The following is a 23,780-nucleotide window of genomic DNA, read 5'->3' on the forward strand; positions in this document are numbered from 1 at the left end:
TGATGAAGTGCGCTCCAGGATATGCGTGAAGTTCAAACCTCTCCTGCTGCCTTAATTTACAGGCTTCCTCTTCCTTCCACATTTGATTAATCTCGTTCTCTCGTCTTCACCGCATTAATACGCCATGTTTTTTTTTTTTTTTGCATGATCGCTAACACTATTTTTCTGTCTCTCTTTTTTTATCACTTCCTCTTCCTAAACTTGTTCCCGCCTCTGCGTTCGGCAGGAGGGAGGCCGTTCTTCTCCTTTGGGGCTTGGGAGCTCCCTAGTTTTTTATTAGGCATCTTCAAATAGCCAATTTATCTAGTACCGCCACCACAAGATTTAATTAACTGTTCAAATAATGGATTGTGGTTATGACATCCATTTGCAGAGGTGGAATGGAGAAACCATTTTTTTGTTGGGGGGTTGTTGCTTGCCGAAGATCTGGATCAGGACTAGTGGATGTATTGGACATCAGAAATAGTAACACAGGACAACTACTAATTTCTAATTTGTCATTTAGATTATTCTTTTATTCACAGTGACTTACTAGTGTCCTTATTACAAAGGTAGGGTGAGGGTGTGCATGCCAAAAAAGGATGACAGTGTTCAATGAATCTCAAAAGTATTTAACTACAATTCAATGGCATACAGCAGTATCAAACAATGATTTAGAAGTTAGATTGTAAGTTAGTTAGAATTCGACTGTACGTCTTTGCCTGAGGAGGTTACCATAGCAACAGTAGGCTGCTTGAACACTTTTTGTTAGCATCCGTTGCAGATGGTACATGAAGAAACAAGTATTCTCATTATTTATCACTTTGTTATAAATGTACACACCAGAAATATATCTCAAAAACCAGTTGCACAGGACAAACCTCAACCGACCATGCCCAGAAAATTACTCGCGGAAATATTTTAGTTTTTTAAACTGAGAAAGTACACTGCCGTTCAAAAGTTTGGGGTTGGTAAGATTCTCATTAAGGTACACAGTTGTGTACCTTTTTTTTTTAGGATTCTTTGATGAACAAAGTTAAAAACAACAGCATTTATTTGAAATATAATCTTCGGTAACATTATAAATGTCTTTTAATGTCACTTTTGATCAATTTAATTCCTCCTTGATTAATAAAAGTATTGATTTATTTTATTTATTTCCCCAAAAAAATAAAATAAAATTTTTTAAATTTTTTTTTTTAAAAAGTTTTGAACGGTAGTGTTTAATGTTACAAAAGATTCTATTTCAGATAAATGCTGTTCTTTTGAACTTTCTATTCATCAAAGAATACTGAAATAAAAAATAAAAAAACAGTTTTCAACATTGATAATAATGAGAAATGTTTGAGCATCAAATCATCATATTAGAATGATTTTTGAAGGATCATGTGACACTGAATACTGGAGTAATGATGCTGAAAATTCAGCTTTGATCACAGGAATAAATTACACTTTACTATATATTCACATAGAAAACAGCTGATTTACATTGAAATAATATTTCACAATATTACTGGGTTTGTTTTGTATTTTTAATCAAATAAATGCAGCCTTGGTGAGCAGAAGAGACTTCTTTTAAAAACATTAAAGGAGGGGGGAGGGGGGGAGGGGGTGAACACTCAGTTTCAGTCAATCTCATGTTAATCTTGAGTACCTATAGAGTAGTATTGCATCCTTCATATCTCCAAAAACTCTTTAGTTTTATTATATTTATAAAAGAAAGATAGGCTGTACCGAGTCTTTCCGGGAAAAAATGAGCGGGTGGAGGAGCTAAATAATAACGAGCGCGCAAAGCTTTAGCATTGAGAGCGTCTGGAAGCTGTGACATCCCAAAACAAACCATGGCTATCAGAATCAGATTCAAACATACATTTTTGATCCCGAATCAGATACCGAGGCTGAAATTGAAGACGAGCAGCAGCAGCAACGACTACAGCACGAGGTCTCTATGTGGTGTGCACTGGAACTGTATAACTTATATTTGCTTAGCGGTTTTTGTAAATGACTAATTTTCACTTTATGTCGTCTATTTTTTTTTTCTTTAAAGGTGTACATGTGGAAAGTGTAGTTTGATGCCGACTTAATAAATCCAAACAAGAACACTTGCACAAATCCGTTGATGCTCTGGAAAAACAAACTCCATCCACTGGTCCCTTAACGCTGGGTTCTTTGTGAATCTGTGCAGGGTTGTCTTGCCCTGGCAACCAAAAACGCACTTCTTTGATGACATTCTTTATTGCAGCGAGGCCGATGACTTCCATAAAGCCGAGCACAGCGCTTTGATGGGCATTCTGCTTTCACTCTCTCGCTCTAGGCTACAGGTGCGCGCGCACCCTTCTGGGACAAGTGCCCTTAGGACCCGTATAAGGAAATTCCGGCGCATCTGACGTCACACACGCCCATACTCAAAAAAAACTTTCCGAAACTTGTGACAAACCGGAAGGAGTATTTGTGGCACAGAAATACTCCATCAAACGTACAACTTAATTTTTAAGTTTAGCTTAGTGAAATAATCTGTTTAGCATGGGAATCCAACTCTTTAACAGTGTAAAAAACTCACCATGCATGAAATAGCATTTCACCCCCCCCCCCCCCCCCCCCCCCCTTAAAAATCTTACTGACCCCAAACTTTTGAACAGCAGTGTATATAGAAATTGAACTGTTCGTATTAGTATTAACGGGTCAATGCTTTCTTTAAAATGGCTAAGTTAGGCAGATCATTCCACCAGCAGGGAACAGTCAAGGTAAAGGTCTGTGAAAGTGATTTTGTGCCTTTTTGGGATGGAACCACAAGTCACCGTACACTTGCAGAACACAAGCTTTCTGGAGGGCACATCATTTAGCAGATGTTTATCCACCCTGAAAGTGTAAATGCTGTGTGGTGCAACACAGTCACAGGTCATAAGGACATATTTGGTTCCTAATATACAGGTATGTAGATTTTGAGATGTTACTGTGGGTTTGGCTACTGTGGGAGGTTACTGTTGCTGGGGCTGTTAAAAACTAGACATAATCAGATATGGCAAAATTGCCAATATTTGACATTATTGAAAGAACTCTGTAGGTAGGTAGATCTCCTTGAACAGGATTGGGCAAAGACTATTGCCTACGTGTAATTGCAGTGGACAATTAAGTACGGAACCAAAGTGGAGAATGAGAATCAATTTCTGCATTGTGATTCTTTGTCTTGTACCCCTAAAACTGTATTTTGGTCACGGTGTGATAATACTGTAGGTAGTTGTTTCTTTTCAAATATGAAATGATTAAATAATATATGCCTAGGCTAGACCACTTCTTGAAGGTTTGTGACCACAATCTTTGGATATTTAAAAAACTCATACACGCATTCATTCTGTTACACCATGGGTATCCCTTGCATGTTGTGAATTGCTTTGTTGGCCATTGTAGAATGCTTCAAATCCTGAGAACAGTGTTCTGGACAGACATTTAAAGAAACAGGCTGTTTCTTTCACAAATAATCTCAATTAGAAAACACATGGCATATCAGGAGGCGAAACCATTGAAGCCAAGGCTATGTTCATGGTTCTAAGGGTTCTCTGTGATTTTAAATAAAAGCTTGAATGTTTCATTATGTTTTCTAGCACTGTCCTGCTGACTTTGAAAGGCTCCTGCTGAGCAAGCCAAGTTTAATGTAGATCTAAAAGAAGTCGTCATGTTCGCTGAACATTTAGTTCTTACTGTCAGTCTCCCATGCTTTGCTGTCTCTGCTCTTTCTTTCTTTCCGTCTTTCTTGCTTGCTTTCTTTTTCCGCAGTGCCTCTTCTCTGTGAGGGCTGATTTTATATGATATCAAGATATGTTCATCACTGTCAGGAAGTTGAGCCGTGTCAAGAGCCTAGAGGCCGTATTGAATGAGGGTGGAAGCTGTGGAGAGTGAAAGACATAGTGAGACTGGGGGAGAGTGTCTCTGCATGAAGACTTCAGACGAAGACAGATGGAAGCTGACAAACATTAAGAACCCTAGAGAGAAGGAGGGTGTATGGAGTAAGAAAGAAAAAAAAGCTCTCTTGCTCTTAAGTAAACATGTGAAATTGAAAGGACGCAAACTCAAATACACCATCCTATTCTCCCTGGAGAGTCTCAGTCTGAAGTGTGTTTGTCCTTTCGTAGTCATCATGGCCTTTTCCCTTTCTATCACAGTAGAGCTTTACTTCTTTAGTACCAGGCACTTTCCATGAATATTGTACAAAATAAGGATTGAACCTCTTAAAGACATTTTTTTTCTTTGCCAACAAATCGTAAACATCTGGAGATCAAACTAAATGTTACATAAGCTCTAATTTCTGTGAAGCCATTGTTACAACCCTGTTGACTAAATTTGAGAGGTTTAAATGCAGTTTAAAACCCTGCATACATATTGCTATTAAGAAACACTAAACGTTAACACAACATTTCTAAAATAAATTTAAAGCTAGTACGAATAACTGGGTCACACATGAAGCTGTATAAATGAAGCTTTCGCTCAATAGTGGTTAGCTAGTTTGGGACCTGTTGTGTGTGTACCATAAATTACCAAAAATAATAATTTTATAATTTTATTCTTGCAATAACTTGGTTAACAGGCTTGAATTGTTCATCATGACAAATGCAGTCAACAATACAATTTGAGTAAAAATTTAGAAAATTTAATGATTACATTTCTTCAGAAAGAACAGCATTTATTTGATAGTGAAATATTTTGTTTTTACTGTCACTTTTAATCAATTTAACGCATTCTTGCTTTATAAAAGTGTTAAATTAATAATAATTCTTATCACCATCTATTAGATCTCATAGCAACAAACAGGATTTGTGCCTCTACTGCTTAAAATACAAATAAACATTTACCTCAATTTGTACCCTCATCATAGTTTTGTCATTGTCCTTTAGAAAAAAAGAAATCCAACTCTCCGTTGGATGTTTTCATCCATGATGGCTTCTTTATAGCGCTCCATTATTACTCTGCAGTCGAATGGTTACAGAGCTAGTGAGCCTTCCACTAGCCATAAAAGAGAGAATTGGTCTTTACTTATAGCATCATGTGACTCATCTGTGCAGCATGACTCCATATAATCAATATCTAGCCTTACTTGGATGAAGACGATGGTTTGGCCATCACTTTGTAAAACATTTATGGTCACCACTGGACCAGTGGACCAGTGGACATATACAACACATCTCAGTGTGTCTGTCAGTTTTAGCTTCTAGTTGATTATGAGGTAATGCAGTTGTCTAGTATATCACAGGCTGTGTTGTATAAGTTTTGCCTCTGTTGACTTCTCTCATCATTACTGCTGAACAATCCCTACTTACGGCCCAGAGGTGTTCTCGTCAGAACCAGCCGGGTGCCTCCAGCTAGATGCTGCAGTTCTCCCATGAGCATGCAGTTTCTGGTATCAGGGGTGTCGTCACTTACAGTACGACCCTCAATACAATGCTTTTGGAAAACAGGAACTTGGAAGTTTCTGACACTTTTCCTCAGAATTGTTTTTTATTATTGGTTCATCGTTAAGAAACGAAAACCAGGGTGGACATGTACATGATCAGTATTTATCAAGTTCTGTTAAACAAGGTCAATTTAATTTTAGCGAAAGATAAAACGTTTTATGCTTAAAACAATTTGCCATCTATATAACAAATATACTCAATTCAAATATATACTCTGAAAATAATATACACTACAGTTCAAAAGTTTGGGGTCAGTACTTTTTTTGGCTTAAAGGTGACAGTAAAGACATTTTCACATTCAAAGAATCTGATATCATTAACTTTGTTCAAAGAATCCTGAAAAAAAATACATCATGGTTTTTACGAAAATATTAAGTAGCACAACTGTTTTCAACATTATATTAGAAAGATTTCTGAAGGGTTATGGTATACAATTAATTACATTTTAAAACATTAATATGGATTTTTTTTTAATTGTAATTTCACAATATTAACTTGTTTACTGTATTTTGATCAAATAAATGCAGCCTTTCAGGGTGAGCAAAAGAGACTCCTAAAACATTAAAAAATATTTTATTAAGTAAATTTATCTTATTTTAAATGTTAATTTTTTTAGTATTTTTATAATGCATGAGTTCATCTGAACCCTCACAAAGATAAAGAAAAGTCTCCAATAAGAGAGAGGTTTCCCAACGCAGTCACTAAAGAATCCAGAATGCTCCAGCTGTGCAAATGTGCACAACTGGAGATGCAACGTGAATTAAAAGTCCCTATAAAACTAGTTGAGAGCATGTGTGCACTTGGATCAAAAAATCTGCGGCACGTTCAAGCTCTCACTCGACTCCATGAAAAATAAAGGAGGTGCACACAGGAGAACAAAATCAAAGGTTGAGGAACAAAGACTCAGCGGGAATAGAACAGCACCTCACAACCTAAGAGACATTACTTAATGCTTTTTCAAAGTCCTGGCTAGCGGCACTGGCAGCTGAGGCCTGTTATGAATGAGAAATCTTGCTATTGATGAAGAGAGAGCTACTAATAGTGAGAGTATATGCACCCTGGGGGTACCCGGGAGGGCCAAGGGAGCTGACAGCTCGAACCTCCAACAGAAAAGATCTTGTCAGACTCCCACACTCGCCCTGTCCCAATGGGGAGAGTGGTGGGCCTTGAAAAGAGTGGGAAGGGAAGAAATGAAGGAGAGAGCAGGCAGAGGTTACTGGGTATTTCGTTGCTGGCAGGGGGGATAAGAGAAGGGGTGGTTGGAAAGTCACGGAGGTGGTGCTCTTATGAAAGCTTTCTCTTTCGTTCCCTTTTCCTTTCACACTTCTCCAGCCTGCTTAAATAAATGGAAAGCGGGAACATCATGACCTACAGGCAAAGAGAGAGGTGAGCAAAGTCAAAATGCATGCTTAAGTGTTCTCTCTATCCTTTGCGTTTGGTGTTGGGTTTCTGAGAAAAGAGCACAGACATCAGTGGGGAATCAGAGGAACACACTGTATGTTTCAGATTGAGTTCTTTGTCTAGTATTGAGCACAGCACTTGCAACAACCTTTTTTTCCCCTCAAAATAATACAAAATGAACAACCATTTTTGTTTTGTAGTGTGAGATTTTTGAGAAGCAACATATTTAGCATTTGTTTTCTCATTTTACTTTTATTTTGTCAATTTTCTTTTCGATTTGATCAGTTTTCCTATTTATTATTTATTTTTTTACAAAGTGGCATCAGCAACCCTTTTATTTCCATAATGAGACATTTTTGTGAAACCAAATATTCAAAAAAAAATATATACATTTTTTGTTGTTGTAGTGAAGGACTAGTTCACCCAAAAATTAAAATTTACTCTCCCTCAAGCCATTCTAGGTGTATGATTTTCTTCTTTCAGCCAAACTCAAGAGTTATATATTAAATAATATCCTGGTTCTTCCCAGCTTTGTAATGGCATTACATAGTGCCCCAGTTTTTGAATCTCAAAAAAGTGCCTCCATCTATCATAAAAGTAATCCATACGACTCCAGTGGGTTAATAAATGCCTTCTAAATCGAAGCGATGGGTTTTTGTAAGGAAAAATATCAGATTTTAAAACTTAATAAACTATAATGGCTGAGTTCTGGCAATGTCCATATGTGCGTTCCGGAAGGATGACCTGAACCTCTGGACCAGCCTGGATCCAATATTCCTGGCGTGGAGATTCAATCATTTTTGGTAAGCAGGATATTGGCGCAACATTACCAACCATTTTTTGTTTAACAGAATATTAAAGCCTTTTTTTTCTAACATATTTTCATTTTCTTTTCTTTCTCTTTCTCTCTAAAAGCGATCAGTGAAATTTACTAAATAAAACAAATTAATTTCTCTCTAATATTTCTGGAAGTTCATTGCAATTATGCATTTAAGTACTGTGTAATAATAATTGAATACATGTACTGTACTTACTATAGGGTTAGGTTTGGGGTTTGGTTTAGGGTTAGTTGCATGCAATTATGTGTAATTTATAAGTAATTTCTATAGTACATGTAATGTGTAAAAAAAGACAGTGTAAAAAAGACAATGTAATATAAAGTGTTTTATTTAAAAGGAGTAACTGCACTTGCTGAAGCAGTGGTAGTCTCTTTGTTAGTACCATTAGCACATGTGTGTGTGCTGTTGCTAGCTAGAAGTTAATTGCAAGCGGAATGAGGTCACTTTATGATTTTAATTTTAATAGTTTTAAGCAATGCAGATAAGTTACAATTATACAAAGTATTTGAATGGAGTGCAGAGTTTAATTGTCTTTCTTTTTAGGGAACTCAAATGAACTATGTTCACAGTACTCATAAGAATTGCATTCTAAACTTAAATGGATTTATGCAATCGGTTTACAAATATCTTCCAAAATCAGTTTCTCAGAATATCTTATCTTGTGTTGTGCAGAAAAATGGTAAGTCATACTGGTTTGGAATGACATGAGGATCAGTAGATGACAATTAAAATTTTTGGGTGGACTATCCCTTTAAGAACTTCATCTGTATGAGAACTGTAGCTAGCCCTCTCTGTGGATACTGTAAGTGTTAACCATCATGTGTTTTGTGGTGGAAACCCATAGTATAGTGGGGTTAGAGTTTGGCTCTCAAAGGACTGAAGTTGCTTAGGCTGCGTTTTTGTGTGTTTGTGCATTGCACTAGCTATCGTCTTGTCGAGAGACTCTCAGGAGAGAGAGAGAGAGAGAGAGGAGTGAGAGCTCAGCTGCTGCAGCTGCAGTAGAGTCATCAGAGCCAGAGAGAGAACAGGCCAGCTCTGTCTGCATCACTGCTCCTGCATGCATGATCGGCTAACCACCTATGTGCCAATCAGTAGGTTTTAATTGGGTAAAGGAGGGCAGAATGTCGCCTGTAGCAATCATACGGAACCGTTCCATCATCTCCTCCGTCTCCTCCTCCATATGCTGCCCACACCGTCTTTCATGCAGTCGGAGTTGTGTGCTCTTCATGGAGTTTGTAAAGACATTTATGCTCTCTGGGGGTGCTTTGGAAATAAAAAAGCATGCTCATGATTTTAGACATCAGGCTCTGAGAACAAAAGCAGTGGTAAATATTAGACCATGCGATTTACTATGCGCTGTTCCTGACTGGAACTAGGTATCACATCTGTGTGAAGTCGTGCTTTTCCCGGGTAGTTTTTGGAATCTGCTTGGTCTTCAATCACACTTTCGCTATGATTATGATTTTTTTATTTTCAGATTTTCAATCTTTTATTATGCCAATGAAATTGGATGGCCTCATCATAGATTCCTAGTGTGTAGCTCTGTTCCAAACTCTAGTGAGCTACTGTATCTATGGACCCTACTGAAAAAACCCACTTAAACCAGCCTAAGCTGGTTTTATCTGGTCTCTGGCTGATCAGGCTCGTCTGTTGGGTTTAGAGGGAATTGGACACTTTTTAGCTACTGGAAAACCAGCTAGACCAGTGGTTCCCAACAGGTTCTGTTCTAGGACCCAGATTTTACATTTCACAACAAATGTTATATATATATATATATATATATATATATATATATATATATATGTGTGTGTGTGTGTGTATACTAGGGATGCTCATATTGACCGTTTAACCGTTAACCGAAAGTAAAATTTTAACTTATTAATATTACCAGTTAAACGGTTTAAAAGTTAAACGGTTTAAAAGTTAAAAGTTTTTTTATGTTTAAGGTTTTTGTTTTGTTTTGTTTGCTGCATGGTTAAAAAAATACAATATAACCTATATTTGTTAACTCACGGGGTGCGTCGACAAGGGCAACCACACGTGCCTACAGACATATTTCGCTGAGCAAGCAAAATGAAGCGAGTGAAAAGAAGTACTGTGTGGGACCATTTTGACAGAAAGAGCGACAAAGTTACTTGCAAAATATGCTACGCGGTATTCAAATACAGCAGTAGTACAAGTACAGTGCAATATCACTGGCGAAGCAAACATCCACAAGCAAATGAAAGGCGCTTCCCGAAGCTGCCCACTCTAGCGAGACGCTATCTCTGTATTCCCGGGATATCTGTGCCATCGGAGAGTTTTTTCTGCCTCGGTTCTGTCAACAGGCTGCGCTCCAGACTAACCCCACATCATGTAGACGTGTTACTTTTTTTAAAATAAAAACTAGACAAACTATGGAGTGACCTTGCTATTTAGGCCGGCTATTTTTATTTGACGAAAAAACTTAGTCTGACTGAAAACAAATTTCTAGTTTTTCAAAGCTTCAAATGGATTCAGTGTTTTCTTTTTCTTATCTTAATTTGTGAATTATTTAAGTTAAAAAAATGTATTTAGTGTAGGCCTTTGTTTTTCTCTCTTGTCACTATCTTAAAAGCTGTAGGTGAGTGAAAATGTGATGTGAATCCAGGTTCTTTTGTTGATCTGTTCTTTGTGCTGCTGTTCGCAATGTAAACCCTTGAAATCTTTTTTTTGTGGTATTTTTAACAGGTCACAGACACTCGTCAATTTTATATTTATTTATTGTCAGTTCAATATTATAATCTTATCAGTTAACGGTTAATAGTCTGATAACGAGCGGCAGTTATCGGTCTGGTAAATTAACCGTAATGAGCATCCCTAGTGTATACATAATATATAACAAAATTGTAAATGCAAAACCTTTGTTTTTGCCCCCATTTTTCATGAGCTGTACTCAAAGATCTAAGACTTTTTCTATGTACACAAAAGGCCTATTTCTCTCAAATATTGTTCACAAATCTGTCAAAATCTGTGTAAGTGAGCACTTCTCCTTTGCCGAGATAATCCATCCACCTCACAGGTGTGGCATATCAAGATGCTGATTAGATAGCATGATTATTGCACAGGTGTGCCTTAGGCTGGCCACAATAAAAGGCCACTCTAAAATGTGCAGGTTTATCACACAGCATAATGCCACAGATTAATGATTGTAAATCACACACAAGCTCGCATATCATGGGCAGATCGCGTCCACCCAAACACTAAGGAGCGCAGAAATGTATTGTCAACACTGTTCTGTGATTTATCAGTAAGAAAGTTTAGAAACTGTAAAGTTCTAGCATATATTTCTTAGTATCTAAAACCCACAGCTTCTCTATTAGTAGAGAGATGGTGACAGGAAGAATTAATTCACACTCAATTTCTCTTTAACTTGTGCATTCAAATAAATGTAATCTTTGCTACTTTATCTGTATCTGATTTATGATGAGCAGAAATCTGTGAGAAATCAAATGCCATAGCTGTGCACAAGGAAACCCGCGTTCGAGTCTCAGCTCGAGGTTCAGGCTTATTTGTTCATTAATGTTGTCATCAACGTCGACTCGACTTTAATCAAAATTAAGTCACTTAACCCCTAACCCCCAACCCCTTCAGCTGGTTAGGCAACATTTTAAGCCACAATAGGTGAACCCCCTTCATGAAACTATTTTATTCAGTATTAAAAAGTATCAATTAATATAGAGTATCACAAAGTTATTAGCTTACCATCATGTTAATGTCAAACTCTATTGGAATGAACTCAATCTTTAAGCATTAGACAGGGCTCTTAAGCTCTTCATATGAGTAGCGCTATTTGTTTGGCTTGTATGAATTGCTTTAAATCAGACTTGCATTTTGATTTAGATGTTAACTTAGAAGGTACCAGCTGATGTAGAAGAGTAGTTAGTGAAGCAGCTCGTTAAGTTTTAGGAAAATGCTGGGATTGATTTAACACACATACTGGGATTACATAAACAAGCATCGATGTATGCATATGTTCTCTCTCCATATAATGTATCGGCTATAACCTGAGCTTTAAGGACCATTTGCGATATCCGTTAAACAAACGCTTAGCATAACACACAAACCAGTTAGACAGGAAACCTCCCCCAACTGCGCTGCACTGTCCTCGATTTCTGGTCCACACCTTCACCCCTGCCTCTTTCCTTTCATCTTCGTCCTGTGTTCCTCCTCTTCTGTCGACTGTTATATAAAGTGGTCTGTAGTGGGCTTGACGCAGCAGAAATGAAGAAATATAAGCCATTTTGAAAACTTAGCTCATATAACACATTACTTCTTTGAGGTCTTGCAGATTAACAGACGTTGTTGTTGTTGTTTACTGTCTGCAATTACATCTCCAGTTAAGTTAGCTGAGCTTGAATTAGTACACTAGAGACATTAAGCTGATTATACTATTTGACATTTTAATCAGGTTTTTTGGGGTCTGTATGCCGTGCTGCCATTCAACTGCAGCACTCTAGTTTTTTGGTTCATGTGCCATATGGCTTTTTATTCCAGCTTCTCTTAAGTAATTAATCTTGGAGCTTTATCAGATCAGATTGATCTCAATTAGAGCTTCATTATAGCTTCATTCCACAATACAGAATATCATTTTTACAGAGCAGTGTTTTATTCTTTTTATGACTCTGGAAAAAAGACTGATCAGACAAGAACAATTATGACTATTCAGACCACTGTTGAATGACATTTGAACAAATGGTTACCCCGTTCTTAACACCAATGTATTGAAGTGTTCTGAGAGTCCCACTCCTTCCATCTTTTCAATTCATTGAAAAACATCTGCTAGAAAAAATGAAAAGAGTGAAAAGAAACTTTACACCATATTTATATTCTTTCTCTCATTAGAAGGCCCAAACGTGTTTTGCTTCTTTGCAGCAGTGTATTTCAACAGATAATGCATTCTCTCTTTGGGTTTGTATTATTGTTTTTTTGTGTGTGTGTGATATTTACCCTCTTCGTTTTTCAGCTCCTCATTAGCATTCGAATAGTGTTTCTTCTACATAAAGTAGAGGCTTATTTATTCCAAAATTTATTAATTGCTTAATTAATCTTGTTGAAACAGACACTTTAGGTTGTAATCCCCCATGCCTTGGGCCTGTCGTAAAAAAAAGCAAGCCTGTCCTTGAATCTCATTTCTTCAAATCCTACTTGTCATTCTTTGTCTTCACATAATTTGATTTTGAGCCTCGTTGTGGCTTAGAATAATGGCGGTCATCAAATTATAGCCAATCCTTTGTGTCAGGAGCATTACTTCTCATCAATTCTGCCCTCCCCTGATAATTTCTTATCAAATTTTTTTATAGTTCTCTCTCACTGCATTTGTTTGTATCAGCCTGCCTTAGGCGAATCTTTCTTTTACAATCTACACCACGCTTTCCTCCAGGTCTCTTGGATTGACGGTCATGCTACTGTTTGAGTTTGAAGTCGAGTTAGAGTTGGAGTTGGAGGAGTTGTTAGAAGTGAAGGCATGTAGATAGTTTTGCGTTAGGCCGTTGCCGTACTGCTCGCTGCTACCCGTGCTGGATGTGCTGGTGGTGGAGGCACAGTGGACAAGCATGCCATGTAGCGACTGGCTACGACGGGTCCAGATGACACTCAGCCGCTTGGCATAGCCGTAACATGTGGTGTTGGTGGTGATTTCACCCACGTCAAAAGAGCAGCTACGCTTGGTTTTTAGTGCCTGCCTCAAGTCTGAGCCTCCTTCCCTTCCGTCATCTCCATCTTGTTTCAATGCAAGCGTGTCCAATGCCTCTCTGTTCATGTCTCTGTCTTTCTCCAGAGGCTTCCGCAACTTGAGCCTTCCTGCTCGCTTTTGTGTCGGCATGGGCAGTGTGTTACTTGGGGAGTAGAAGAGTGTCAATCTCTCACTTTCTGGTGTGAGAGGACTAAAACATTTTTCCCTCACTGCCCCGTCACCCCTATCGTGTGTGCCACGCTCCGTGCTCTGTTTGGGTTTTGAGAGAGAACTGTGCTTGTTTTTGTCTTTTGTTCTTTGGGCCAAGACTCCGTTTGGCAACGCCACCATCATCATACTGTTGTTTCCATTTGTCTGGGCATAAACATCCACCCCTTTGACTGGAAAGAACTTGCCGGGCCTGTTGGCATCATCCCGACACTCTCCGCATACGCGATGGCGCACCATCATGGCCACGCTGAAGACCAAAAGGGTTACTACCACCACACCACCCACCATCACTGTCAGCGTGCCGCCCAGGAAGTGAGCGTGCAGAGAACGGCATTCTGGATAATCCTCTTTAGTGCTGAACTGGATGCAGCCCAGCACCTTAGTAGTAGCCAAGGAGGAGATGCCATCATCGAATATGGCCAAGACACACAGGCTGTAGTCTGCTCCTGACACCAGGTTTTTCAGCAGGAAACTGTTACTGGTTGGAGGCAGAATTCTGTAACCAAATAGAAAAACAGGAGAGACTTTATGAGAAATTAAAGATTATATTGAGAAGAAATGCAGTCCAAGCACAATAAGGTAAACTTGATGGATTTCAAAGCTTTTGTGGTGAAAATGGCTTAGACCATTACCCAGCAATGAAGGGGATTCAAGAAATTAGCAAATTAAGAAGAAACTACAGATGTTGATGCAGCAGTCTGACAAGCAATTAAGCATGTTTACATTAATGCTGACATGCTTCTTGCCTGAAGGAATCCTGCCCACACTAATCTTTACAATCTGGCAGAAACTGTGTCTATTCAGTACTCGTTAATAAACTTCATTGACTGTCCAATGCATTTGCTTTGGATGCTTGGTATATGTGTCTGTAATGAAAACGCTTTGGATGGCTACACATGATTCAAGTCCTTTTAATTCAATTTACTTTGAGAGGTACGTTTACGTTTACAGCAGAAGGACCTTGAACAATTTTAATCTCTTTTGCTCTGGTTTCAATAAGCTATTTCCCTCTTTTCTCTTCAGATTCAATAAGCTTTTTTTCAGATTCGTCAATTTCCTGAATATATTAACTTTTTTTTTTTTACTACCCTTTATCTATCCTTGAGCATCAACCTCAGTAAAAAGGTATGTAGTGTTGTGCACCACTGGAAGGAATCAAATACCGTGTTCACATTCAAGTTGATGACTTATTTTTGAGCTCAGTGTGTCACTGCATATCAATGTGATATTTGCATGCGTATCTACTTATAAAATTTCACAAATCTTATGGATAATTTTAATTACAAGCTTCACAGGAAACGTCTTAATGATATGCTGTTAATAAAGCCCTTGATTTTCTCCATGATTCGTGCTGGGCAATGATTTTGAAAAAGAATTTAAATAAAATTCTATAGAATGGTTTGCATTTTGAGATCAGTTCAGGTCAGATGTATGACAGGGATTTTTTTTTATCCTGAACTATTTCCTCAACTTTATATTTACAGGGAAATGAAATTCTAAACCAAATTTTCTAAGATTTTCTAAGTTATATGTTGAACATCATAGAAGACAATGTTACCATACATTAGTTTTAATACTAGTTAAAACTACTTAATTTTAAGCTTTTTTGCAATATTTTCATCTTCCAGGTTTAAATTAATCTTGGTGTCAACGTCACAGGACGTGACATTTTCTTGTCCTTATACTACATCAATGACTCATCGGTGTCTCATAATTATTCATGAGACTGCATGTCCTTATCCTATGAGAAGACGCCTCACTTAATAAAGCATGCGTTGATTTCTTTCAAACAGATCACAATACAGTAAATGAAAGATGCATTAATGGGTCAAAATGAGTAATTGATTTAGCTTTTGTAAGTGTTTCTGCATCTCATAAGTTCTCTTCAATAGATGAGTCTTTGACACAAACGGGATTCATCCACACTGTGAGTGTGATTGGCCCTATAGCTGATCAAACGGCTAATAAAACACGGCAAAATATCCCTCAAAAGTTAAAAATGCAACAACACGTTCATATACATATACACTGCCGTTCAAAAGTTTGGGGTCGGTAAGATGTTTAATGTTTTTAAAAGAAGTCTCTTCTGCTAACAAAGGCTGCATTTATTAACCCAGTAATATTGTGAAATATTATTTAAATGTAAAACAGCAGTGTTCTATGTGAATATATAGTAAAGTGTAATTTATTCCTGTGATCAAAGCTGAATTTTCAGCATCATTACTCCAGTCTTCAGTGTCACATGATCCTTCAAAAATCATTCTAATATGATGATTTGATGCTCAAGAAACATTTCTCATTATTATCAATGTTGAAAACAGTTTTTTTCATTTTTATTTCAGGATTCTTTGATGAATAGAAAGTTCAAAAGAACAGCATTTATCTGAAATATAATCTTTTGTAACATTAAACACTACCGTTCAAAACTTAAGGGTCAGTAAGAATTTTTATTTTATTTTTGGGGGGAAATAAATAAAATAAATCAATACTTTTATTCATCAAGGAGGAATTAAATTAATCAAAAGTTACAGTAAAGACATGTATAATGTTACAAAAGATTATATTTCAAATAAATGCTGTTGTTTTTAACTTTGTTCATCAAAGAATCCTAAAAAAAGGTACACAACTGTTTTCAACATTGATAATAATCATAAATGTTTCTTAAGCATTAAAATCATCATATTAGAGTAAAATGTATATGTAAATGTATGCAGTCAAAGTGTATTGTCTGTCTTCTGGCCTTGAGTGGCTTACTGTGTTTACTCTTACAGATTCCTGCATGTTGATGTGAATAGCTGTAATAACAGGTCCATTATGAAGATGCCTGGCCTTCCACTCATCCACTTCTCTGCCTGCCATCCCTCAGCAACTTCTGCCACCTTCCCCCCTCTCTTTAGCCCATCCTCCTATATCTATTTATATTTATCTCCTTGTCACACAAACATGCCCCTCACCTTCACCATGCATTATTGATCCCAATCCCTAGAAATCCCACTGCTCCTTACTTTTGTAAAGCCTCCCAAGATATGTCCTAACCATGCCAGAATGGGTTCTTGTGTGTGTATGTGCAGTGAATATTTTGCATTTGTAAGCTCCCTTCTGAGTAATTGAGTGTTTATAGCTGAAGAGCTCTAGGAAGGTTGCAAAGGGAAAGGTAATGAGAGGAGAGAGTAAGATAAACAAATTGGATCATAAAATGTAGGCTACCATGGAGGAATGTCTTTGTCTGAAGTAGGATTTTTGAATTCAAACTGAGTTGTTTTTGCACCCGATACTGCTGCACAGTATATAAAAAGTAATAAAACACATCCATATCCGTGATCAGTAGCTGAACAATATCCAGATGATGTACTGCATATGAGGTCTGCAAACAGTGGACACTTAATTATCCCTTGAGAGAACAGGAGCTGATGCGGTGTCAGATTCAAAAGTTAATAATGTCCAAAAACTGTGAGCCACACAGGTATTTTTTTTTTTTTTTTTTTTTTTAAGTGCAAGTACTGCTTGTACCAAGATGGTTATTCTGATTAAATTTTACTTGTTTAACAACAGCCAAATAAATAGTTTTCTTGTTCAGTGTTAGTGTGTCACAGGACACGGAACACAGGACAACATGGCGGACGTAGTATGTCTGGAAATGTATTTATACTATAAACCCACATGCCAAAAGAACATCAAATGTTGAGAAGTTCTTCACTGAATACAAACTTTAAATGTATGGGAATTCGGACACTACTACTGTGCAACTACTATGACTCCTCCCAGCTGTCTAAGAAAAGTCAGTATAAGAAACTCCCACAGCCCTTCCCATGTGACCTGCCTCCTCTCTCTCTATCCCTTTCTTCCTCCATTTAGATCCATTTCACTCTTCCTGATTTGCTGTGACACCATCTTCAAATGTGTAGGTTTTGCCCTTTTAAAGGGTCCATCCTGTTTTCCCCAGAGTCAGCAGGTCCTCTCACTCAAGTGCTCTGCTTTCTTTACCCCTCCCTGGCTATAAATAGCTGCCTGTATCTGTTTTAGCCTCATGGCTCAACTTCTTCCATTATTATCAGATATTATCATCAATATCTGAAGCCTATAATCCATGAACATGAGCATCAAGGATGTTTACTTGAAATGGATGAAAACCAACACATCATTTTCTTTTTTTTTTGGTCAAAAGTGCTACCACAATACAAAAAAGGTCTTGCTGCGAGATCAAGAAACATGATATCCTTACCTATAAACAAGTGCGTCGTCAGCAGTGCTATTGTACTGGATCTGATACATCCACACCAAGAAAGGCATTGAAGATCGACCCATTGTCCAGCGAATCTGAGCTGAATTGGATGTCACGCCTAAAACTGCTACCAGGGTTTCTGCTCCTCCGTTACTGCTTCCGCTTCCTCTTTCTCCAGTATCTCCCTTGCCTCCAGTGACATTCCGTACAGTCACCACACCAGTCCCTGCTCCTTCAACCCCTCCCCGCCCACTGCTTATATCAGATGATCCAGGGTCTCTGTGGTTGATAAGGGATATTGTACCATTACCTCTATGGGGAAGAGGAATGATCTTCAATTCTACCAGAGCTGTAGATTCCCCTGCAGCATTGATGGCAATGCATGTATAGGTTCCATCATCTCTGGCACGGGTCACCAAAAAATCCAGCGTGCCGTTGTAGTACGAACAAATGCGACTGGAGTTGGCCACAATACGGTCATCTGGTGACACCCAATGAATAACTGGCTCAGGGTCACCAATGGCTCTACATTTAAGTGTGGCTCTTTGACCCTCCAACACCCACAGCTTGTTGGTATTACGTGTGATCAGTGGTGGCTCACACATGAACTCTTCCTCAGGGATGGACCAGAAGTAGCGACCCGCCAGATGAGCAGGAGTGGCACACGTCTCCATGTCATCTTCCCGAATCAGTCGTCGTAGCCACAACAGCTCACAGTTGCAGTGCAGGGGATTCCCCCCAAAGTTAAGGCTGGTGATGGAATTGTATGGTGTTGGACTGACAACCCCAATCTGGGATCTGGAAAACAGTGGATCAGGGGGAAGAGTCTGCAATCTGTTCGAGGTCATATCCAGTCGAGACAGTTTAAAGAGCTCACTGAAAGAACCCTCAGCAATCTGGTCTATTAGATTGTGATCTAGATTTAAGGTGTGCAGGCTAGCCATATTCTGTATAGATTCCCAAGGAACCCTGCGTAGGTTGTTGTAGGAAAGGTCCAGATCTTCCAGAGTCAATAGGAAGTCATCAAAAGCATCCACCGAAACATCTGTGAGCTGGTTGTTGTTGATGATTAGATGCTGAAGGTTAACAAGACCTGTCAGATCCTGAGGTCCCACCACTGTGAGACGGTTGGTGTCCAGGTGAAGTGAACGCAGACTCTCCAGATCAGCAAAGGCCAGTGGTTTTAGAGAATGGATGGTGTTGCGTGACAATGTTAAGTCAACTAGTCCTGTCATATTAGCAAAGTCTGCACCTCCCACTTCCAGGATGTAGTTGTCAGCAAGACGGAGCTCCACAGTGCGGCGATCAATGTTCGGTGGCACGAAAAGCAGACCTTTATTCACACAAAGTGTGCTTAGAGACTCAGATAAGTTCCGACACACGCAGTGGATGGGGCAGATGGACACCATGCCCCAGGTCTCCCCTGCCAACACACCTTCTCCGGTCCACAGCAATACGAAGCCTAGGAGACCCAGCCAGAAAATTGTTGATTGTGGCATGGGACAGGGGCGGACATTTATTGTGCTGAAAGGGTTAGATGAAGCATGATATCTCCTTGACTGGATCCATTTTGAGTTACCCTGTTCTTGCAACAGATCGGTTCCTTTAGATGGACTCCCTGGTTCTGTGCGTGGCATGGTAACCAGGTTGTCCACAGACCTGTGCAAAGAGAACAAATATTAGTGGCTTCAACTCATAACTTGAACTGAGAAAAATTAGGACTTTCTGTCTCCCTCAATCCAGGGACTGCTTTTCCATCCACTAATCCCCTGCACAAATGCGGTTATCCATTAATTGCCACTGAGAGTTGGAGTTATGTCTCGTTGCTCATCCAGTATAAGCTCGCTTCATCCAATAATGTATCAAAGAGGAACTAACCGTGAGTCAATCTACCATTACCATTGTCCATTGGTTCAGATTAATGATCTACCTGGAATCATTTGTCAGTTGTTTGGATTTTAAGGCATTTATCATGTGCCCAGCATTTGCAACAAGAACCTTAAACTTTTCCCCTGTTTTGTGAGTGAAAGAGAGACTCAATTTGGCTGCCAGGGACAAACCCCAAGATGATCAGTCACATTCTAAGTGATGAATGCCTTGGCTGTCTTCTCATCGCAGATGTGAGATTGTGTGGCTGTTGTTGTGGCTGTGTGTGCAGACAAAGTGTATCTATTTACCCAAGTCTTATGTCCTTTTGTTTGTTCTCCTCTCTGCTGCTCCCTGTTCTCCAACAGGGCTCTGATTACTCCATTAACCTGATACATAACTGTCTGTGTTTGTCTGCTCTGTCGCACACATGGGCAGAAGCAATCCAACCAGTGCAAGGAGAGTAGGGAGCGACACAAGCTGCAACGAGTGTGTAAATTAAGTTTAATTGCTTTCACAAGAGTGAAGATCTGTGTTATCTAATGCACTATTGTTCCTGAACATGTGCAAATGCTTGACTTGGTTTAATTAATCCATTAGTCACCATCGTCAAGTGTTATGCTGTGATGGTGTTATGCTAATGCTTCTATTTGTTGTTTACATGATTTTGGCCGGTTCATTCTTACATAATGGTTTCAATGTCAGTCTCGTAAAGCAGTTTTTTTTAAATGAGAAAGGGTGAGATGGAGAGGTAAGATGGGGCAGCATTGAGTGCAGTTATATTCAATAAATAACCATGTGCAATTGGCTCAAAGTTGTATGTGTGCAAATTTTCTATAAAGAATGAGTACCCAGTGGAATTTAAATTCATTGTACTGAATCTGGAATTACACACTGTAAATATCGTGCAAACAATTGACAAACCTCATGAGGTCCTACCTGCCAGCAGTAGGTTAGTTTGTACAGGGAGGGAAAGGAGAAAATGACAAACCAAAGAATACTGTAATTTTTCATACCTGTTGTGTCTGTTTCATCAAGATTTAAAATGGTTTCCAATCCTTTCAGTTCTTTTATAGACAAACTGCCCAGCTAGTCCCATTATTGCTTCAGATGAAAATCCAGAAGTGAAATACTGTAAACACTGTGGAGATTAGATTTGTTCCTCATAGTTAATGACCAAAAATCATGATGATTTAAATTTGATCTGTGGTCAAATAGATGAATTACTGTCACATCATGACTGCCTTGCCGTTCTTTTCTTCGCCATGAGTCACTATGCCCAGTTTCCTGTATCTTCTGTGAACCTCAGTTAAAAGGAAGTTGGTTTGTCTGAATTATTTTTTTTCTCGATTTTCATAATTTTCTGCATTTCAGGAAATGCATCCAAATTCTCCTTCACTTCACAGCATTGTTAAATTCTGACTCCAGTGAAAGCTTGTTTTATTAAAATCTTCCATTTGCAAAGGTGCTTCCAGTAGCAAGTGCTTCCAATCCATTTAATCTCAGAGTGAACTGCCAAAAGAAACAAAAATCCCTCTTAATAAATATTTAACCAATATTAAAAGCTCCCATTCTTTTTAAAAAAGCTCACATCAGTTTCTTTTTGTTCTCTCATTTCTCTTGCATAGACTTTTAGCTCAGTTGCCACATCTTAAAGCGGAAAATATGTTGTGTATCATTCATGTCTCTTTGCTGATGTCAGCGTCTTTGATACTATTGAGGATCCTAAATTAATTGATTCTTCCTGTAAACTGGCGCATTAAAGCAAATAATCCTATTAGACCTGCTTTCAAGCAGACCCTGTGGGTCTGACTGAGCCAAATTTGTCTGTGTATGTGTGTGCATGCACTCTTGTCTGGATGGACCTGAGGTCTATAGACTCCTTTTCACTGCACTATTCCCTCCTTATTGTTTTCGCTCTCTCTCTCATCCACACTGAACTGTTATTCTTTCTACTCTGTCTTAACTAACTCCAAATCTCTGTCTCCACTCCTCCTCAGCCTTTCCTAAATACCTAAAGGGTAAATGCAAACATATACCTACCTTTTTTATTTCCAAATTCCTGCTTTTGTCCATCCGAGAGAACTGCTGCCTTTTCCAGGGGTCCCTTTCCCTCTACATCTCAGGTTTGTCCAAGAGGGATTTTGGGTAGCATCCTCACCCCTTGTTTCTCTCCCGACCGCTTTTTTTGTTTTTACTTTTGCAAACGGTCCCAGGAAACCCTGCCCACAAAGTAGGCAACCATTACCTACAGTCACGAAGAACCTTTATATAACAGTGCTGTTTAGTCCCAGCTGATGTCGCATATTACCATCAATCAATGCCTTGTTTTTGCTTTTTCGTCCTGCTCTGTATTCTTGAACCGCGCGAGTCTGTGATTTGTTGGTTTTAATGCAGGGAGCAAGCCGATGCGAGCGTTTGCGATTGCAATGTGTCTGCCAGAGCAAGGGCAGAGTGAGCGGGAGGGAGGGAAGACAGAACGAGAGAGAGAGAGAGTGGGGGGGGGGGGGGAGAAAGTGACGGAGGGGAGAGTGGTAGAGCCTGAAGCAGTCTTGGCTCTCGGTATGAGGAGAGAGACGAAATGCAAGGGTAAAAATGGCAGAATGAGAGTGCTTTGGCAGACAGGGGTGTGGGGCTGGATGTGGAGAGGAATTGCCCAAAGCTATGTCCCTCTGACAGTACATTTTTAACAGCAGGGCATCATTGGTGAGCAGATACACTGAGAACTTTTGTCACAAATGCTCCCATAGAGTCGATTCTCACCTTATGTAAATGTAAATTCATTATATATTATTAAAAACGGATTCTGAAAGAGGAGCTGATTTTGAGAAACCGGTTTTAAAAAATGCATGTGTTAAAGGTTGATAACTCTGAATTCTGGTGGTGATTCTGATGCCTTTGACAGGATATGACATGGCTCCACCCCATCCCCAAAACAGCATAGTTGACTGACAGAATCTTTTTCGTATTATATTAAAATAAATAAACTGTATAAATAGATTTCAGATATATATAAAACAGTAACCGCTTTCACAATAATGTTCAATTTGTTAAATACTAATGAACTAATAATGGGCAAGTTTGATCAATCTACTGTGGGTATGATAATTCAAAAATACACTATGTACTTTGTTGTTAATCCATGTTTATTCTTAATACATGAAGTAATATTAACGTATACAACTTGACAGGTACAAATTTATTAGCATAATACGGTTTAAAAGTTTGGGATTGGTAAGATTTCTTTAATGTTTTTGAAAGAAGCCTCTTATCCTTAGGCTGCATTTATTCGATCCAAAAATACAGTAAAGCAGTAATATTGTGAAATATTACATTTTATAATAATTAATTATTTTATTTTAATAGTTTTAAGATATATTTTATTGTGATGGCCAAGCTGAATTTTCAGAATCCATTATTCCAGTCTTTAGTGTCACATGATTCTTCAGAAATCAACCTATTTTGTAATTTAATATTTTTGTGGAAAAATGATACTTTTTTTCAGGATTCTTTGGTGATTAGAAAGTTACAAGTAACAGCATTTATTTAAAATAGAAATATTTTGTAAAGTTAAAAATGTCTGTCACTTTTTTATTAATTTAATGCATTCTTGCTAAATGTATTAATTTATTTTTATGGTTGTTTATTTGAAAATAAACATTAACCAAGATTAATAAATGCTGTTAATAAAGAGTTGTTCATTGTAGCTATTAGGTTAAATAATGTTAAGAAATTGAATTTTATTGTAAAGTTAGCCTAAAATTAAATGTCTTGGTCCAGTGGTATGACTATTGCTGTTGATGCAAGTGGTCAGTGTTTCATCAAAATCATGAGAGAGCTGTTCTTATAAGCTGATCTGTATAATCATCTTATGAGCGTGAGGCTAATGCAGCGTTACATAGCCAGCAAAGTTGAGAAGTAGAGAAGGAGCCAAAGATGTTCAGTCCAAGTTGCACTTTTTCTCAGTTTCTCATGTTCTATCTCTGATTCCCATATTCTTTGTTTTTCTGGGCTCTGTGATTTTAGGTGAGCGTGAGTCACTCAGTCTTTACGCGGGTCTATATATAGAGGCACAGCTAAGCGGGCCGCATGCAACATGCCAG

The 23,780-nt window shown here is 38.4% G+C and overlaps 2 protein-coding genes across 5 annotated transcripts in view; one reads left to right on the forward strand and one right to left on the reverse strand.

The window, feature by feature from the left end:
* pcxa (pyruvate carboxylase a) overlaps positions 1–23,780 on the forward strand; it is a 127,627-nt gene that overhangs the window by 75,767 nt on the left and 28,080 nt on the right. The window lies entirely within an intron of this gene.
* On the reverse strand, positions 12,275–22,243 carry lrfn4a (leucine rich repeat and fibronectin type III domain containing 4a). Of its 4 annotated transcripts, XR_013204934.1 has the most exons (5): positions 21,721–22,133; positions 20,694–21,189; positions 17,812–19,470; positions 12,635–14,085; positions 12,275–12,463 (listed from the first exon to the last, which is right to left on the reverse strand). XR_013204934.1 is itself a non-coding variant. In XM_077233297.1 (4 exons), exons 3-4 carry the CDS (start codon positions 19,446–19,448, stop codon positions 13,047–13,049), a joined length of 2,676 nt encoding a protein of 891 aa, XP_077089412.1. In that variant the 5' UTR covers positions 19,449–19,470; positions 20,694–21,189; positions 21,721–22,243; the 3' UTR covers positions 12,275–13,046. The 4 variants fall into 4 exon arrangements, 3 of the variants coding, with proteins under 3 accessions (XP_077089412.1, XP_077089413.1, XP_077089414.1); XM_077233297.1 differs by having other exon boundaries at positions 12,275–14,085; positions 21,721–22,243; XM_077233298.1 differs by lacking the exon at positions 20,694–21,189 and having other exon boundaries at positions 12,275–14,085.

This window comes from Siphateles boraxobius, unplaced genomic scaffold (assembly GCF_051911475.1).
Source record: "Siphateles boraxobius isolate OS27281-9 unplaced genomic scaffold, OSU_SipBor_1 18, whole genome shotgun sequence".
Lineage (NCBI taxonomy): Eukaryota > Metazoa > Chordata > Actinopteri > Cypriniformes > Leuciscidae > Siphateles > Siphateles boraxobius.